At 41.9% G+C, this 19,923-nt stretch overlaps 1 protein-coding gene across 1 annotated transcript in view; it reads left to right on the plus strand.

Moving 5' to 3' along the window:
* The first annotated feature begins 473 nt into the window (after positions 1-473).
* Positions 474-19,923, plus strand: part of NDUFV2 (NADH:ubiquinone oxidoreductase core subunit V2) — a 28,704-nt gene continuing 9,254 nt past the window's right edge. The window contains exons 1-6 of the mRNA XM_063451565.1: positions 474-598; positions 2,187-2,246; positions 5,350-5,412; positions 12,086-12,202; positions 16,313-16,481; positions 18,078-18,187. Coding sequence (XP_063307635.1) covers positions 557-598; positions 2,187-2,246; positions 5,350-5,412; positions 12,086-12,202; positions 16,313-16,481; positions 18,078-18,187 — 561 coding nt within the window. The 5' untranslated portion in view covers positions 474-556. The remainder of the gene's footprint in view (positions 599-2,186; positions 2,247-5,349; positions 5,413-12,085; positions 12,203-16,312; positions 16,482-18,077; positions 18,188-19,923) is intronic.

Genomic DNA, 19,923 nt, shown 5'->3' on the forward strand with positions numbered 1-19,923 from the left:
ATTAATAAACCTAGCAGTCGGTGAATAACCCCGGGTGAATCTTGCATTTCTTGCCAATCAATGCCATAACAATGAGATTAGCATTACATATTATTATTGCCATTTATATATAGCGCCAACAGATTCCGTAGCGCTTTACAATATTATGAGAGGGGGGATTTAACTATAAATAGGACAATTACATATAACATTAGTGTGATCTTTACTTTTTATTCAGCATTAAAAAAAAAAAAAAGACCCCTGCCTGCATGCCTTATAACAAATAATACACGGCTAATGCCACTTTTCAACATTCTCAGTCACCACCAAACAACAAAGTAAAAATGTGCCCACATTCGGTGTTTGATTATTGCTGCCTCCCCATTGAAATCAATGTTATAACTTTGTACTGTGCAGACTCGCTGCGCTCGGTGCTCCGCTGATCGTGTCTGGTTCCCTCTCGCGCTCTGCGCTCACATCCTGCTGTCTACTTGACAGCTTCCCCTTCTGAGCTCGGCTGATCGCGTCTGCCTCGAGTTCGGCTAATCTGGTCTGGCTGTTACTGTGCAGAGCTGCGATGTCGGTGGCGGCGCGGCTGCGGGCCGGTGTGGCCAGCTCGGTAGGTGACCGTGACCCGTAGGGTGGGTGCAGGTGCAGGTTGGGTGTTTGGTGTAAAGTCCTGGCTCTCCTGGGCTGTGTGCAGAGCTGGGCCGCAGCCTGAGAGCACAGTGTGTCAGTGAGCAGCCGGAGGACACACAAGGACAGAGCAACACACAGGGCTAGCTAGCATGGCATTATATACCCTGACACTGATAATGGAATGGCTCCTCATTGTCATTCTACATCCTGATATAGGTATTCAGGAAAAACATATTTGTATCATTATAGAAAATCTGTCATGGGAACTGTTTTTTTTTTGTTAAAATCCCAGTAACTTATACCTTTTATAAAGGACACAATTAAATATTTAGAAAAAAATCTTTCAACACTGGGCAATTACTGGAGATATGTGTATTTTCATTTTTATTTTTTTATGTTGTAGGTGCACTTTAACTTTGTGGTTGGTACCAGCAGGCAAATTAACTCCTTACTGGATTGTCATTATTTTTTGAATAATCAGCTGGAATAGCCATGACAATCACAACCCAAGTTATTGATAGCATGTTTTTCTAATGAGATTTTAAAGCAGAGGCATCACTAGACAATAGCTCTGGATTGTGGTTTTGTTTTGTTGTTTGTTTGTTTGCTTTTATCTCCTCAATTTTATATTTCGGCATGGAAGGGTTTTATTAGTTCAGCAAGTGCAGAACCTGTATGTTAACTTTACCAATGGGCACATACAGCACAACTGAAGGAATGCCAGCCTGCTCTTCCACGGCATTTACTTTAGGTTTTGGAGGTCCCGGAGCACCTTGGGCCAGTGTTGTCATATTAGAATGGAGACTTGTCATATACTCGGAGATTGTTTTTCAGACTGTGGCTAATGTTCGATGTTCTATTGCAAATAAAGTATGAAAGAAGCTCTAGATCTAAAAAAATATGCATTTTTAGTTTTAATGCATATAATTGTTGATGTGACATAATTTCCCAATGGAGTGGTTTGTGAGCTTTTTTACCCTCTGATCTGCACATTGGGAGTCAGAAACCAGAACCAATTTTAAGTTTTTTACTTTACCCTGAAGAGAGAAAATGCCTCAGAACAGTGTAACCCACCCAGCCATAGGCATCAAGTCGAAGGCCCTTAAAGTTTCAACCAATAATTTGCGTTTTATATTTGTTTGCACACAATTATTTACAACAGCGACGCTGTGCATTTTTGTGAAAAAAGTCATTAAATGTAACTTCCAGCGTAGATACAGACGCCACGCTTTAGCTTAAACCTCATTTGGTGACATCATCAAGTCTGATGACTTTGAGCCGTTCAGATCTCTGTGATTCATAAATCCAGTGTTTCTTATACTTTCAGCATGCTGATGATGGACATCAAAATGATCCAATAATTTAATTACCTCTAGGCTAGAACATGACATTTTTGAAAGCCACTAGTAGTCATGGAAACTGCAAAATGTAAGCAGAGATGCCTCTCAGAAATGAAGTCTTTCATTTGCAAGGTTACATTAAGTGATTTTCGTACTTGGACTCTGACTTTAGGTTTTTTCTGACAATATGAAATGCACAGGCTGCTAAAATCACTCTTTGTGTTCCAGATCAGGCGATACTTACACAATACATCAAGATGCAGTGGTGCTGGAGGAGCCTCTTTTGTGGTGAGTTTATTATACTCTATTTATTTGAAAAGCCAATATAAAATATAGGAACCATTTTCTGTCCTATAAATCACACCACATGATTTTTATGCCTGCATTTGTCATCATCATGCTGTGTGTATTTACACCAAATGTAAAAATCTTAGAAAATCTAAAGTTTTTAAAGGACCACTCCGCACCCCAAAAGCACTTCAGCTTGCTGAAGTGCTTTATGGGTGAGGAGTATCCTAGTTTAACCTCAGTTTATAAAATTGCTGTTTTTATGAGAAATCAACACTTTTATAAATTAATTAACTCACCCCTGGCTGTTAGTCAAACAGCTAGGGAGGTTTGCAGCCTTATTCCGATACCTACCCTGAGCTAACGGAATTGGCAGGCACACTCCTCTACTTGAATGTGCCTGCCTCCTTCAGAGACCTCAGACCAGACGTGTGCAATGAGAAGCCTTTGGTTATTTGCTGGTTTTTCCTTTTTTCCCTATTTTTCTTGGGGGGGGGGGGGGGGGGGGAAAGGGGAGAAAAAAAAAATCACTGGAGGTATATCTAGTAAGTGTTTTTTTTTTTTTGTTTTTTTCCTACTATGTGAGCAGCGGAGTACACCTTTAAGGAAGAAGTGCCTCTAGGTCAGGGGTCCTCTATCTCCGGCCCCCCTGATGTTGCTGAACTACAACTCCCATGATTCTCTGGCTATCTATGTAATTAAAGAATCATGGGAGTTGTAGTTCAGCAACATCTGGGGGGCCGGAGTTTGAGGACCTCTGCTCTAGATGCTTTTTTTTGGCCAAATGTAAAACATTGCAGTTTTTCTGAAAGAACAGTGCTTTACATTGTAGAAGGTAAAGTGTTTTTACACTGTCCAAGATCTGTGCATCAAAGCCACTACATTAAAATATAGTGGTTCTTGTGCTTGGAGTATTCATTTAAAATGGACACTCCAGACCCCTAAAGCACTTTAGCTTGCTGAAAATCTTTGTGTGAAGTGTGTGTCCTTTTTTTTTTTTTGTCCCCTATAATTTTGGAAAAAGTGCAGATTTGAATAGAAATTAATACTTTTATAAATTATACTGATTACATCCTTTAAAAATGCTTTATCTTTAATTGAGACTGTTACCTCACTCTGAAGGCTGAAAAAAGCAGGTACACTTTCCCACAAGTTTATCTGCATCATCTTTCCTATGCTTTCCACACCTACTCCAGGGGGTACACTGATCTAACCAATCAGTGTCCTATCACTAGGAATGTTCTAAAAGTGCTTTGAGTATGCCTGACAGATTTGCACATGTGCCGGTGGAAGGGTTCTTCACCTTGCAACATCCTGTTAGAGGGGGTAGAAAAGGAGTCTGATCGTTATGATCATGCGGAGTAGACTCCGGTGTTGGTATCTTTCTCTTGCTGCTGCACAATGATGCTCTCTTTCTCTAATTGGTGGACTGGTCTGAAACTGAGATGGGGAAGCTGAAAAAATTCCATAATTGAGAGGCGTGCCCAATAATGCAATCTGATTAAAGGACCACTCTAGTGCCAGGAAAACATACTCGTTTTCCTGGCACTAGAGTGCCCTGAGGGTGCCCCCACCCTCAGGGTCCCCCTCCCGCCTGGCTCTGGAAAGGGGAAAAGGAGTAAAACTTACCTTTTTCCAGCGCTGGGCGGGGAGATCTCTGCCTCCGATCCTCCTCCGCTCCGCCCCGTAGGCTGAATGCGCACGCGCGGCAAGAGCTGCGCGCGCATTCAGCCGGTCGCATAGGAAAGCATTTATAATGCTTTCCTATGGACGCTTGCTTGCTCTCACTGTGATTTTTCACAGTGAGAATCGCGCAAGCGCCTCTAGCGGCTGTCAATGAGACAGCCACTAGAGGATTTGGGGGAAGGCTTAACCCATTAATAAACATAGCATTTTCTCTGAAACTGCTATGTTTATAAAAAAAATGGGTTAACCCTAGCTGGACCTGGAACACAGACCACTTCATTAAGCTGAAGTAGTCTGGGTGCCTAGAGTGGTCCTTTAAGTTTATAGTAAATTTACAAACATTTATTATATACTTTTCAAAACATTTCCTCGGTTTATTTTAGTTTCAGTGTTTGCTTGCTGTTTTAAAAAAATAATTGTCAAGTGATGCATGTCCCTTTAACCAAGGTGTTCATGTTTTGCATAAAATCACGTAGTACAGCAATGCTACTTTTAATAAGAGAGCAGTTGTTATGGTGTGCCATTGTATTAAAACATTGACACTGCAATCCGTTTTTTATGTCGGTTTTCAATTTGGTGTTTAGTGAAACACCCTTAATTTTTTGTTATGTAAAAAATGTATGATATGCGCTTGCTCGCTATTTTATAAACCATAAAATATTTAGTCTATACTTTGAGCAGAATTGCAGATCATATGGGAATTTTGTGTTAAGCCATTTGCACAGTGATATGGAATTTAGGTGTGTGTCATTGAGATGTATGTGCACCCATCAGTGCTTAGCCATAGTCCTCGCAATCTCAGAGCATTCTGGGATTGATCTGTGTAGATACAACTCCTCTCACTGGAGGGAGATACAGAACACTGGTTAATGGTATAGTATTATGTAATGAAACTTTAGTAGAAATAACTTCTAAACAACTTCTGATTATAGTAACATTGCCACTGGTGCCAAATGAAGGAGGCCGCGGTAATGACTTCATGTCTATGTGGGGGAAAAAGGACTAAAATAAAAATTGCATCTCCCTATGATTTCTTAGATAAATGAAATCAGGGTATACAACACAATAAAATGAGCCCAATGTTTATCACAGTACTGTTTAGCTCTTCTGGATGCAAAGTGTGTATGCACTCTAGTAGATGAGGTGTAGATTTTTGGGAGTGGGAAAACAGAAAGCAAAACTGTGGTAATATTATGAGAAGGAAAATAACTGCATAGAAGTGTTGTAAAGGCAAATCACATTATTCTGTCCCTTCAAGTGCACAGTTTGGTAGGCTTCAGTGGTATAATCTCAACATTTATGCCAAACCACATCAGTCAGATCTAGCCAGTTTATGCAGAGTTTTGTATATCAGCCATTGTCTAGTAGTATATTAAGTTGTGCAGCATTTATAATTGTCTAATTGCTTTCTTTGCAGCACAGGGATACCCCTGAGAACAATTTAGACACACCTTTTGACTTCACTCCAGAAAATTACAAGGTAAAACGTGCAGCAGCCTGGAAATGCTGGCTGTTTTAATTTGATTGCTTGGATAATGCGTTAAATTTTTTTTAAAAAAAGGCAATTATAGTGGGGAAAACCATTTGGTTGTGCAAAGTTTGTACTTGGCAGAAACAAGATGGTAGATGGCCAGTTGTCAGCAAATCTTGGCTTTCCTATGCAATTTGAATAGCACAAGTGACCTCATCTATATGCGATTACACCAGTCGTGATATAATGAATGAAAAGGTGATCAATTCCATATGCTTTGCTAAGGAAATCACTGACGCATGAACAGTAGCATGCAGAATATTCTCTCCTTACACAATTTTGCATGTACATTTTTATAGCCTTCAACAGTTTCCTAATTTATCTCCAGAATATAATAGTAGTACTATTACAAATTTGCAGATACAGAGCAGTGCTAAGCAATGGGTAATTTCACTTCCTTGTGCTGGGCACATAGCTGATAAAATATAATAAATAAGCCTCTTCTTTGTCTCCTGTATACGGCAAGTAATCCCCAAACTTCCCGGTATCTGCCTGTCCTCTGGGAGAGTTGGATGGGTAACTGGTTGGCTTTAAATAGCAGGAGAGGTCTATTCTGGGGACTGTTGTGAGTTAAATCACAGTGTTATGCAGTCCCAGGCATGCATCCCCTGCCTGTAACTTACATAGCTTCCCTACATTGTTCCTGTAAAGAAAAATTTTCACTTGTAAACTTTATTGCAAAGTGCATTTTATTTTGGATTTCTTATATTTTGCCTGCAGAAGCCTTTTGCATGTGATAAGAGGGACACTATAGTCACCAGAACAACTACAGCTTATTGTATCTGTTCTGGTAAGTACAATCATTCCCTTCAAGCTTTTTGCAGTAAACACTGTCTTTTCAGAGAAAATGCAGTGATTACATTACAGCTTAGAGATAACTCTACTGGCCACTCCTCAGATGGCTACTATAAGTGCTTCCTAGGGCAGTGCTGCACAGTGAGCAATACTGCCAATTAGCGTCTCCACCCTCTGCATGTAAACACTGAACTTTCCTCATAGAGATGCATTGATTCAATAGATGAAGAGATGCTGTTTGGCCAGGGCTGTGTTTGGGTTTTGTTGGCTCTGCATTATATTAAAATCTGAGGCGCTTTTCCTTTATTTATCCACAATGCTAATATATAGAATACTTTTAAATGCAAAATACCAAAGTGCTGCTATTCTCTAATCTTCCCCTAAATGGTTTTTAAAAATGACACATTAATAAACATGAGTTAGCGCTAATGAATTTTTAAAAAAAATTATATATATTAACATAGATGAGAGCACTCAATGGATTTCCAAGTCAAAATAGTGTATTCAAAATGTTGCCAATGCGGATCAACGTTTCGACCAAACAGGTCTTTATCGATATATATATATATATATATATATATATATATATATATATATATATATATATATTCCAATATGCTTGCACTCCAGGTATAAATGAAAAAGATGCAAAAATGGAATGCACTCCAGGGTCTTTGATAATGTAAATAAAATATAACTTTTAATTCGTATATAAAATAAAAGAATATACATCAACGTTTTGGCTCACATCAGCTTCCTTCATCAGGATTGCAAAATACCTCGCAGTCCCTCTACCCCCCTCACAATCCCTCTACTCCCCTCACAGTCCCTCTACACCCTAACCCCCTCACAGCCCCCTACCCACCATACAGAACCCCTACCTACTTACAGCCCCTCTTCCCACCATACAAAACCCCTACCCACCTCACAGTCCCCCTCACAGTCCCTCTACCCACTCACAGCCCCCCTACCCACCATAAATAACTCCTACCCACTCACAGTATCCCCTACCCACTCACAGTATCCCCTACCCACTCACAGTATCCCCTACCCACTCACAGTATCCCCTACCCACCATACAGTCCCCCTACCTACCATACAGTCCCCCTACCTACCATACAGAACCCGTTCCCACCTCACAGCCCCCCTACCCACCTCACAGCCCTCCCCCCCTACCCACCTCACAGCCCTCCCCCCCTACCCACCTCACAGCCCTCCCCCCCTACCCACCTCACAGCCCTCCCCCCCTACCCACCTCACAGCCCTCCCCCCCTACCCACCCACCTCACTCATCTAAAACTGCGACCGGACCCCCGTAGTATTGGATGCTGGGAGGAAGGGACAGCACTTCCTCCCAGACAGAGGGTGCCGCCTGGAGGGGGAGAGGGAGCAGCGAGGACTGAGCAGCACACCAACCTCAGCCAGCAGCACTGAAGATCCTCCTGCAGAAATGTTGATACACTATGTCAAATGTTGATCTACTGTGTTCCATGGGAAAAATTAATTTGGAACCCCTGATCTAATTATTGAGTAATATATAAACACATAATAAATAATTATATATAAACACATAATAAATAATATATATATAAACACATAATATATTAATATATATATATATATATATATATATATATATATATATATATATATATATATATATATATATATATATATATATATATATATATAGTGTTCAAGTAGAGATTGTAGCCGTATTAGTCCAGTGATGTAGATGTAAAAAACAGATAAAATTCGTATCTTGTAAAAAAGGTATTACAAGATACGAATTTTATCTGTTTTTTACATCTATATATATATATATATATATATATATATTATATTATATTATATTATATGTTTATATATCACTCAATCATTAGATCAGAGGTTCCAAATTAATATATATACCCTAGGGTAATTGGGAAACGCTGCATTAGATGATTCAGATATATATTACTCGATTATCTAGGGTGGCAACACATAGCCGTACGTATTACATGTGACAATACGTGGCGCAGTGACTTATGGGACTGACATAGATTTTTTTAAATTTATTTTTTTCAGGGCTGCTTTGTATCCCCAGTCCGGCCCTGGCCCCAGCTGGCATTTAATGTGGATAAGTGCAAGATAATGCATCTTGGGCATAAAAACCCATGGGTAGAGTACAGAATATTTGAGAGTCCTAACCTCAACATCTGAGGAAAGGGATTTAGGGGTGATTATTTCTGATGACTTAAAGGTAGGCAGACAATGTAATAGAGCAGCAGGAAATGCTAGCAGAATGCTTGGTTGTATAGGGAGAGGTATTAGCAGTAGAAAGAGGGAAGTGCTCATGCCATTGTACAGAACACTGGTGAGACCTCACTTGGAGTATTGTACGCAGTACTGGAGAACATATCTTCAGAAGGATATTGATACTTTAGAGAGAGTTCAGAGAAGGGCTACTAAACTGGTTCATGAATTGCAGGATAAAACTTACCAGGAAAGGTTAAAGGATCTTAACATGTAAAGCTTGGAGGAAAGACGAGACAGGGGGGATATGATAGAAACATTTAAATACAGAAAGGGAATCAACACAGTAAAGGAGGAGACTATATTTAAAAGAAGAAAAACTACCACAACAAGAGGACATAGTCTTAAATTAGAGGGGCAAAGGTTTAAAAATAATATCCGGAAGTATTCCTTTACTGAGAGGGTAGTGGATGCATGGAATAGCCTTCCAGCTGAAGTGGTAGAGGTTAACACAGTGAAGGAGTTTAAGCATGCGTGGGATAGTCATAAGGCTATCCTGGCTATAAGATAAGGCCATGGACTAATGAAAGTAGGGATGCACCGAAATGAAAATTCTGTCCGAAAGCGAAACCGAAAACTCAGGATGCCCTTTGCCGAAAACCGAAACAGACTCTTTCCCCCAAATGATTTGTAAAAAAATGTTTTCCTATAATTTTATCAATATTAGACTTTTTAATGAATTTAATTAATCTAATATGAAAACTTCCCTTCTCTTTTAGTGGTCTCCCTCATTAATGTTCCTCTCCCCTCCATCTTTTTTAGTGTTCTTCTCCCTCCTCCTTCCCAGTCCCATAGTGCCCTCACCTCCTCTGTCCCACAGTGTTCTGTTCTCCCCCCCCCTCCCCTGTCCTATAGTGTTCTGTTCTCCCCCCTCCCCTGTCCTATAGTGTTCTGTTCTCCCCCCTCCCCTGTCCTATAGTGTTCTGTTCTCCCCCCCTCCCCTGTCCTATAGTGTTCTGTTCTCCCCCCCTCCCCTGTCCTATAGTGTTCTGTTCTCCCCCCTCCCCTGTCCTATAGTGTTCTGTCTCCCCCCTCCCCTGTCCTATAGTGTTCTGTTCTCCCCCCCTGTCCTATAGTGTTTTGTTCTCCCCTCCCCTGTCCTATGATGTTCTGTTCTCCCCCTGCCCTATAGTGTTCTGTTCTCCCCCATCCCCTGCCCTATAGTGTTCTGTTCTCCCCATCCCCTGCCCTATAGTGTTCTGTTCTCCCCCATCCTCTGCCCTATAGTGTTCTGTTCTCCCCCATCCCCTGCCCTATAGTGTTCTGTTCTCCCCCCTCCCCTGCCCTATAGTGTTCTGTTCTCTCCCCTCCCCTGCCCTATAGTGTTCTGTTCTCTCCCCTCCCCTGCCCTATAGTGTTCTGTTCTCTCCCCTCCCCTGCCCTATAGTGTTCTGTTCTCCCCCCTCCCCTGCCCTATAGTGTTCTGTTCTCCCCCCTCCCCTGCCCTATAGTGTTCTGTTCTCCCCCCTCCCCTGCCCTATAGTGTTCTGTTCTCCCCCCTCCCCTGCCCTATAGTGTTCTGTTCTCCCCCCTCCCCTGCCCTATAGTGTTCTGTTCTCCCCCCTCCCCTGCCCTATAGTGTTCTCCCCCACCTCCCCTGTCCCATAGTAGACTTGAATAGAAGGAAAATGTCACTATATTTAGGGAGGCAAGTGGGGGCCAAGGGGCTAGGTGGTGGTTTAAACACTATAGAGTCAGGAACACATTGTGCTGTTAGATTTGAAAACAAAATGTTTTTTTATGTACACTGTGAGTCACAGCCAGGAGAGGTATAGCTGTGAGAGTCACAGCGGCAGGGTCTCATAGGCGAGGCCAGCCCCAGCAAGCAAAATATAGGTAATAAAATTATCGTTGTAAATGCATGCAAGGGGACTGGAAAACCTAAACTGTTTAAAAAATAAATAAATAATAATAATAATTTAAACCACTAAAGTGTGTGTGTGTGTGTGTGTGTTGAGAAATTAAAGCCCCCTTTTTCCTGAACAAAATGATATATGTGTGGTTGAACTTAAAGCGGCACTGTCATGCTGAAATTACCTTTCTCACATTATTTCCTTTTCTCTTCCTCTCTCAGAATCTGTTCTTCTTTTATCATATCTGATCTAGTTTTCTTTAAAATATAAGACAAAGTATGGGCTACTTTGTCTAATGTATTTTTCCCCACGCTTGACCTTCTTTGACCAAAGGAGGAGCTTAAGTCTGCTCCACTTACTGTGGTCAAAGAAATTTTCCCACAATACTCCCATTTTCTCCTGTATTCTCGTGTTGCTTTATTCGCTGTTCGAATGTTCTTTCATATAGACAGGACACTGGCGAATTCACTGAATTTCGTCTTTACAGAATGAGTACAGTTTGTTCATTTGTATTAGGATGACATTCGTGCATTTTGTTCGGATCAAAATTTCATTCTAATGAATAAAATTCCGATCCGATTCGTCCTATCTTGCAGCCTCTTAGTGGACAGCTCCTTAATTCCCACAGTATTAGGAAGCTATCTACTAAAAAGGCTGAAAGACTAAAATGTATCTTTCATCCTACTTTACTAAGTGAAAACTACTTGGTATTCGTAAAGATTGAAATCTTCCTTCTGCCCCTACTTTCTTCTTTCTTGAAGAATACAGGAAATATCAGTGTATTCCCAATGATAAAGTATATGGATATAAAACACAAATAATACAAAAATATCAATAGTAGACACTCAGATTTCAAAGGATGCATAAAAGAGAATAATAAAACAACATGGCGTGAACTGTTTAAAAGCAGAAAAAAAACAAGATCTTATTATAGGACTACTATTCACATGGCCCAGAGCCATCTCAGGTTCAAGGGTGCCAATACTGGCTACAGGTTCCCATTGCTCATAGTAGAAGACAGGACATCAGATGATTGGCAAAAATCTATCTTTATTCAAGATTCAGGGTACGTTTGCTCAGATTTCTGTAGAACCTACTATAGTCAATAAAATTAACAAAGTTCCACTTACCACCAGAAATAGTAACCCACAATTAAGTATAGGTAAATACAATATAAAAAAAAATATATAGCAGACGCGTTTTGGCTTAAATCGCCTTCTTCCAGTGCTGATAGTGTCTTGTAATAATGTTCCTTTTATATCTGGTTCTATTGCCCGCACCTGTGTCCAGTCCCCCGATCAGTATACTTCCGTAATATTACTTCCGGGTTCTTCCGACGTCAGAACCCGGAAGTAATATTATGGAAGTATACTGATACTATGTTGTTTTATTATTGTTTTAGGCATCCTTTGAAATCCCAGTGTCTACTATTGATATGGTTGTATTATTTGTGTTTTATATCCATGTTACTGTATGTACACTGATATTTCCTGTATTCGTTACATTTCACTTTGTGTGTTGGGGAAACACTTTTTGATACCAGTTACATTCTTTACGTTTTTGGGTATTCTTTTTAAATTTTACGTGAAGCACCAGAACACACTCCTTTTTGTATACCCTTTGATCTTGGACCACTGATGAAGGTTATGCTTCTTAATATATTTTTTGTTTTGTTAAAGAGAATTGAAGCAATAATTGGCAACTACCCAGAAGGTCACAAAGCTGCAGCTGTTATCCCAGTGCTTGACTTGGCTCAGAGACAGCATGGATGGCTGCCTATCACTGCTATGAACAAGGTATGATCAGTTTGGGGATATATATTGAGAATTCCAGGATGAAGTTATATTAACTGTTAATGTAGTGCTGGGGTTGTATTGACAAACATTTTGCAGGTGCATAGAATTAGCTCAGCAGATGTTCATGAACTCCATTTAACTTGGCTGTTTTATATTTATCTAACGTCTACAGGAAACCACTAGAATCTTGATTTAAACTGCTCTACATCAGTTAAGCAAATTGTCTGCAACTGGATTAATAATATTCAAATAAGGGCTTTCTGTGTGCAGTTAACTTTTTATGTTACACTTATTTTGAATGCATTGTCTGTACTTACATTTGGAGCTTTTGCTAGATCTCGTATTTTGAACTTTTCTATTTGGGTGCTACAGTATGTAATTTGTACTTTGTTTTTTCCTTGTTCACTTCTGGTATTTGTGAGCATCTTTCATTATTTTGTATGAAATTGTCTTTATGCGTCTGTTCTTAACTATTACTGGGCCATGAGAAGGCAAAGTTTGACCATCCTCCATATCTTTCTAACCTATGTACGAATTGATCCAAAACAACCCTGCACAAGAGTAAAATCTAAATGTAGAAATGGTTAAATCTGTTGTGCAGTCTTCTTAAATAAAAAAACAAAACAAAAAACAAATGGGACTCTGCAGTAGCACCATGCAGTATACCCTCTATGGTAAATATTTATTTACTAAAGTAGCAGTTATCAGGAAGATATAGACGAGTTGGAGAATTTAACAATTTAACTATTTTGAAATTCAGTTTGAATTCTCAACAATTCAGACTTAAAGGAGCACTTTAGTGCCAGGAAAACAAACTAGTTTTCAGCTACTTAGCCTAATCCAGCGCCGGGCTCCCTCAGCGCTGGTGACCTTCACCTCCGAATGCGCATGCGCGGCAAGAGCTGAGCGCGCATTTAAACCGCCTATAGGAAAGCATTACAGGCATACCCTGCTTTACATACACTCACTTTAAGTACACTCGCGAGTACAGACATTCCCGCACCTCTTCTGTCCGTGAGTGAACAGGAAATGGAAGGTTCTATTCTCGCCTGGAGCAGCTCAGTTTGGTGTCTTTGGGGCAAGAACTTTTTTTTTTCTGCCCCTACATTGTTCATATTCTGCAATCGGCGCCATCCGGTGATAGGGTTTACCCTGCCATTTTCTATAACTATGACTTAGCAGCTTAGTCACAATTCTGAGGATTTAAAGTTAAACCATAAATGCTTAAAAGGGATGAAGAGGTGTTTCTAAACAAAGTGTGCAACTAAGCTGCTAACAAATACAAATTGGCACCGTATTGACAGAAAATGGCCCAGTGGGCAGGTTTATTTTACTTTTCCTCCCAGTTTAAGGCTGTTGGATGAGTAAAACATTAAAGATAAATGGTACAATCTGGAATGAGATTTTTCTTTTTACAGTTTTTTTTTTTTAATCTTTAATTTTGCGGTGCATGGGTAGTACAAACGAGCTTGTATCGCCACAACAGCGCGTACATGCTAGAATAGTAAAACAATGAAAACAGTATCATGGCATGCAATGGCGGCACCATTTTTTTTTTTGTTAATAATTACAGGAAACATACGTCTAAGGTTCAAGCTTGAGTTAGTTAGGTAATGTCGAGATAGAGATAAGACATAACGATTAACAGTATGAGGAGTTTGTCTTGGAGTGTGCCTACGCGTAGATTAGAGTGTCTCAGGCTGAGCATACGTGAGCCGGCATGAAGCCTAGGTAGTTTTGTGAGCTCCCCGGCACCCCCACCCCCAGTTAACTACCCCTGGCGTGGACTTAATCGGCTGTCTTGGTGTAGGGTTCAGGAGTAGTACGTGTAGTGTCTTTTGTTAGGCCCTCCGTCTGGTCAGCTATTGTGTGTGTGTGTCTCTACTTGTCCCCTATGCAAGCCGGTACCTTGGCCAGGACTTCATCCATTGCTAAGCTAAGCTCAGGGAAGGGTATGGTTGGGTTCCCCCAAAATGGTAGGACCAGGTGTTACATACTGTGTCAGCTGGGTTAAACTGGTGAGATACACGGTGGTTAACACAATGAGTCCATTAAAGCATGACACAGTCCAGTTAGATCTGCAGTCCCATAGAAGTGAGCAGCCAGGCCTTCAGGGTCATCGATTAAATAGTAAGGGGTGGTCTGCCTTTGCCGTTCGGTCCGCCAGGTGTGTGTGGTGGAGGGTTCAGAGCTCCAGCCTTCATACCAGCCTATCTTTCTGCTGGGCATCTTGGGTGTGAGCCCCTGGTAGTCTTGGCGAGTGGGTAGGGGTCGTCTGTGATGTTTGGCTCCACCCTGGCTCCAGGCCTTGTTCATGGTCAGCATCCTTGGGCCACTGACTCTGTTTCTCCTTGAGGCCGGGTCTCTCCCTTTGTGGGCGTCTCAGAGGGGCCTGTTGGTCATCTGCTGTCTGCGGCGTGCGGCCCTCCGGCGTGGTGGCCGATGCCGCGGAGGGGGTTCCCTCACGACCTTTGGCCTGGACGGGCTTTTGGTGCAGGTAACAGGTGCTTGGCGTTTCACTTCGCCCAGGGTGGGGCCTTGTCGCTTCCTGTGACCCCTGGTCTCTGCTGCATCTGTGCGGGCTATTTGAGAGGCCCTCTGCTCCAGCTTTTCCCAGAAGCGCCGGAATATGGCGTCCAGGCGCTCGGATAGAGGCCGAGATGATAGCTGTCTGCAAGCACCGTCATCCGACACCATCTTGCCATCGAGGTGGTCCGGTAATGCAGGCGGGTATGGTGGTTCAAGTGCCAGCTCGATGCGGACCGGGATAACCCCCGCCGGTCCATAGGGGGGGAACCAACGTCCTATTCCGGCTCCGGCATCAGTACGCGGCGCGCGAGGAAGCTGAAGAGGGAGCACTCAGGGGAGAGTGCTCCCTCGCGCGCTCGCCCAGTGACACCAGGGCCAGCCTAGGGGGGGCCTGAGGTGGCCGGCTCTTGGGCTCCCCAGGAGAAGAGGCTGGCCACAGTGGGTACATACTGGGTCGCAGGGCGGCCGGGCCCGGTTGCAGCTGCGACCCCGGTATGTGTGTATGTGTTACTGAGTGTGTTAGTTTGTGTGCGTCTTTGTGTGTTAGTGAGTCTGTTTGGTGTCTGTAAGTGAGTGTGTATGTGTCTGTCTGTCTGTCAGTGAGTATGTATGTCTGTCACTGAGTGTGTGTCTGTCAGTAAATGTATCTGTTAGCTAGTGTGTATGCGTCTGTTCGTGAGAGTGTGTGTGTCTTCAGCACTTACCTTTCTCCAGCGCCGGACTCCCGCCCTGATCCGCCTCTCAGCTCCGAATGTGCATGCGCGGCAAGAGCCGCGCGCACATTCAAACCGCCCATAGGAAAGCACTACTCAATGCTTTCCTATGGACGTTCAGCATCTTCTCACTGTGATTTTCACAGTGAGAATCGCGGAAGCTCCTCTAGCGGCTGTCAATGAGACAGCCACTAGAGGCTGGATTAACCATCAGTGAAACATAGCAGTTTCTCTGAAAACTTATCAGTTTTTGCACCGGGGCCCAATGGGTTGTGTGTACGCCACTGGTATCAGTTATGCCTATAAATTACTAATGCAATGCACTACTTGCAGTGGGAAGTGAAAAAAGGTATTGTTTTACTTTAAGTACATTTTAATTTTACATACATTCTCTGGTCCCATTGTGTACTTAAAAGTGGGGTATGCCTGTACTCAATGCTTTCCTGTGGACGTCCAGCGTCATCTCAGTGTGATTTTCACACTGAGAATTGCAGAAGCGGCTGTCAGGGAGACAGCCACTAGAGGCTGGATTAACCCTCAATGTAAACATGTTTACAGCTGCAGGGTTAAAACTAGGGGGAACTGGCACTCAGACCACTTCATTGAGCTGAAGTGGTCTGGGTGCCTAGAGTGGTCCTTTAAGTTAATAACCCGGAGAAAATGTACTGATTTCTAAATACGTATGCACATAATAGAATTACATGTACAGTTGGGTCTGATATGTACTTACTTAGAGCGGGTCAATTAAAACTGTTTTCCCACAGATGTATTGAGAACTTTTCTTTCATGATACATTCAAACTTGATATGATCGATCTTTTGATTGAACGTTTGTGATTTGTGTGTGTGTGTATACTATTCTGTTTTAGGTGGCTGATGTCTTGCAAATGCCTGCCATGCGAGTCTACGAGGTTGCTACGTTTTACACCATGTACAACAGGAAACCAGTTGGAAAATATCACATTCAAATTTGTACAACCACACCGTGCATGCTTAGGAACTCTGATGCAATCCTGGAGGCTATCGAGAAGAAGCTAGGTATAGCTAGTGTGTGTGTGGATTACTTGTATGTATTCCTTGTTTAATGGTTTTCAACAGTGGGATCACTAATCCGTTCTCAGAAGGTTTCTCACTGCCGTAGTTGGCTTGCTGACTTCTGCTGCAAAATGTCCGGTGTAACTGCTGATGCCATCACTGCGTCTCTCGTTTTATCAGCTGTAAGCCGGCAGCGTAAAACAAAATACATCTGCTAAGAGTCTTGCTGAATGGACACCACAGTGGCTGCATCATCATTTTATCGATTTGGTTTTCTATTAAAATAGCATAAGCTAAAGCAATATAGTGTTACTACAAGGTTAATGTAAGCAATGCCAGATTTAAGGACAAAGACATTTTTCAGCAATCCTGCTAATGCAGGCTTTTTAATGTGTGCTGCCTGGAAAATATGCAGTGTCTTTACCTAAATAGAATAGTGCCCTTTGTCTGTACGTGCTATTTCTACTAAAAATATAATTTTCCCATAAGAATCAAATAGATTGTAGTGTAACTATGGTGTATGTGATGCTTTCATTCCTGGCAATCAAACCTATACAAGTAACCTATTCTATTTTAAAGATGTGGATAGGCCAATAGTACATACCATTTACACATTGCTGCATGATTATGAAATTTAACAAACAGAGCAAAAATGGAAATATTGTCTACTCATCAGCTTTTATTTGTTTCTAATGGTGCTTATTCAAATATGTGTGCCCTTTTGGTGGGGCTACACTTTAAATGTTCTACATTTGCAAATATATTTTAGTACCTACCTGATCTACTTTACTGAAATACCTGGCTATACACAAATTTCTTGTTTGTGTGCCTTATACTCTATGTATTCCCCTTGCATGTTATAGTTCAAAGAGCTCCCTCTAGTTTATCCTGTTGCAGATTGACCTCCTTTGCAAATGGCTGCAATTATAGACTTCACCCATTTGTGATGTCAGTCTTTCATATGATTTAACTAGCACAAAAAAAAAAAAAAAAAAAAAGTAAGTTGCTGTAATTGGTGTTTGTGGCATAGATGACTGGGAAAATAATGAGAACATATAAAAATGTCTCTTACGTTTTTCTTCAGAGGACTCCGTTCTGGATAAAAAGGTCAATAAAATATTTATATTTTAGGAGGGAGGGGGGTGTTAGACGAGGAGTCACCTTGAATTAAGAGGAGCTGAATATTATGCTATATAGTGTATAATGCCACTGGACAGCATTTTGTGAGCATTCTAAATAGTACAGGTCACTGTAGTCAACGCACATTCTCCAGCACCAGCTGGTTATCAAATGTGTGTTCCCAAAATAGACTAGTGTTATGTAATAAATGCACTCAGGAACGATGCACAGCAAACAAGCATCTGAATCGCATGATCTGGTGTATGACTGAACCCATGATTGACCCACACAATTCCATACCAGAAGAGCTACTGGTATGGTACCCCTTGCCTTTTTGTATGTTTCTCTACATTTTAATACATTTCAATAAAAAAATAAAATATTGTGTTTTAACTTGGTTGTGAGGACGTTGATTCCTAATCAGACAGATCACTCTTTCTGTTAAACGTTATTTCTTCTAACTCTGTTTTCTTGAACCAGGAATACATGTGGGAGAGACAACGCCTGATGGGTTATTTACACTGGCAGAGGTTGAATGTCTCGGGGCTTGTGTAAATGCACCAATGGTTCAAATAAATGACCACTACTACGTAAGTACATCCTTTTGGCATAAACGTTTTATAACAGTGATATTTGTATTTGACAATTAGAGGCTCCAAAACCATACAAACAATGAACACCGTATAACATTGCATTTTCAGTCAGTAACATGATAGTCAAAATGGCAAGAATTCTAGTTTTAATGTGCTTCTAGTTTTATCCACAACTTGCACCATCACAATTGTAATAAACTTCTTATCCGATTAAATAAACTTAGTCTGAAACACATAGGGTTAGGAACACAAACCTGTATCCCTGATACTATAGTTTTAAAATCACTATCTAGCCCCCCTTGCCCTCCTAAATATAGTAAATTCTTTATTCTAGTCTGCCAGCTCTGGCTCTGCCACTCCTCAGACAGCCACTAGAGGTGCCTCCTGGGTCAGTGCTGCCCAGTGTGCAGCACTGACGTTCTGCATCTCCACGCTCTGCATGAGGCAGCACTGACCCAGGAGGCACCTCTAGTGGCTGTCTGAGGAGTGACCACTGGAGGTGTCCCTAGGCTGTAATGTAAACACTGCCTTTTCTCTGAAAATACATTGTTTACAACAAAAAGCCTCTAGGGACTTACTATACTCACCAGAACAACCACATTAAGCTGGAGTTTTTCTGGCTATTAAACAGTCCCTTTCATGAAGAGTTTTTGGTGTATGGATCATGTGCCTGCAGCCTCACTGCTTAGTTCTTTCCCATTCAGGAGTTAAATAATTTGCTGTAAAAAAAGATTTAATTTTAAAATAACTTTTTATTGCACATTGTGTTTAGTTTAGAATTTAATGTCCCCTACTATGTTACTTTTGTGATTAGAAATCAAGTTCAATTTCCCATCGGAGGAATATCCCGCATCCAACACCCTGCCACTGTCTTACTTGAAACTAAATTATTTATCAGACCCTAGTCTAGGCATAGGCATAGGTAGCCCCCGGAGAGAGGTGCGAGCACCAGCGGAGACCCCGAGGCTGTGAGTCGGCTTCACAGCCACAGAGGTCCCGCTGGCCGCCTGGAAGTCCGTGCCGACCAATAGGAGAAGGAGCGCCCATTAAAACTAGGTACGCGCCAGGCTCCTGAAAAGTCTGCACAAGTGAGCGCTGATTGGTCGCTGCCGGTTGCAGGCCGACTGGTGCACCGGTGTTTTGCGCCCTTTCTCCTGATTGGGCGGCGAAACTCCTCTCCTCTCTGAACACTGATTGGTGCAAATTGGTTTCGCGCCTTCCTCTGGATTGATTGTTGCTTTGTTTAGGAGCGAAGTTTGAATTGACCAGCCTAAACCAAGCAACTTTATGGAACTAATTTCGGGGATGTACAGAGCCTCGAGCCCAGACTTTGTACGATGGTTTCTTGGGCTCTTTACATCCAATAGCCCTGCTATTTGCAGGGATCCTAGTTGGGACCTGGGGCTATCCAGTGATATGCATTTTACATGTGTGACCTCCATATATGTGATGTGTTTTTTACTGTGTACTGTTGGTATCTCCCAGAGCGGGAGATGGTTATCTGTAAACCATCATCCTCCCAACCTGGGATTGTGTTGAACTGAACAGAGACCCTCGCTCTGTGCATAAAAGGAAGTTGTACCAATAAAGCATAGTCCGTGTTGTACCTCCAGAACCCCGGTCTTGTCCAGTTACTGGGTGGAAGAAAGGGTTAATCCCTGTGCCAGCTTGTCGCAGCTGGTGGAAGATGCAGCGGGGCAAGTCCTTTTAAGGACTGGAGCTTCCAGGACTGA

This window comes from Pelobates fuscus, chromosome 4 (genome assembly GCF_036172605.1).
Source record: "Pelobates fuscus isolate aPelFus1 chromosome 4, aPelFus1.pri, whole genome shotgun sequence".
NCBI lineage: Eukaryota > Metazoa > Chordata > Amphibia > Anura > Pelobatidae > Pelobates > Pelobates fuscus.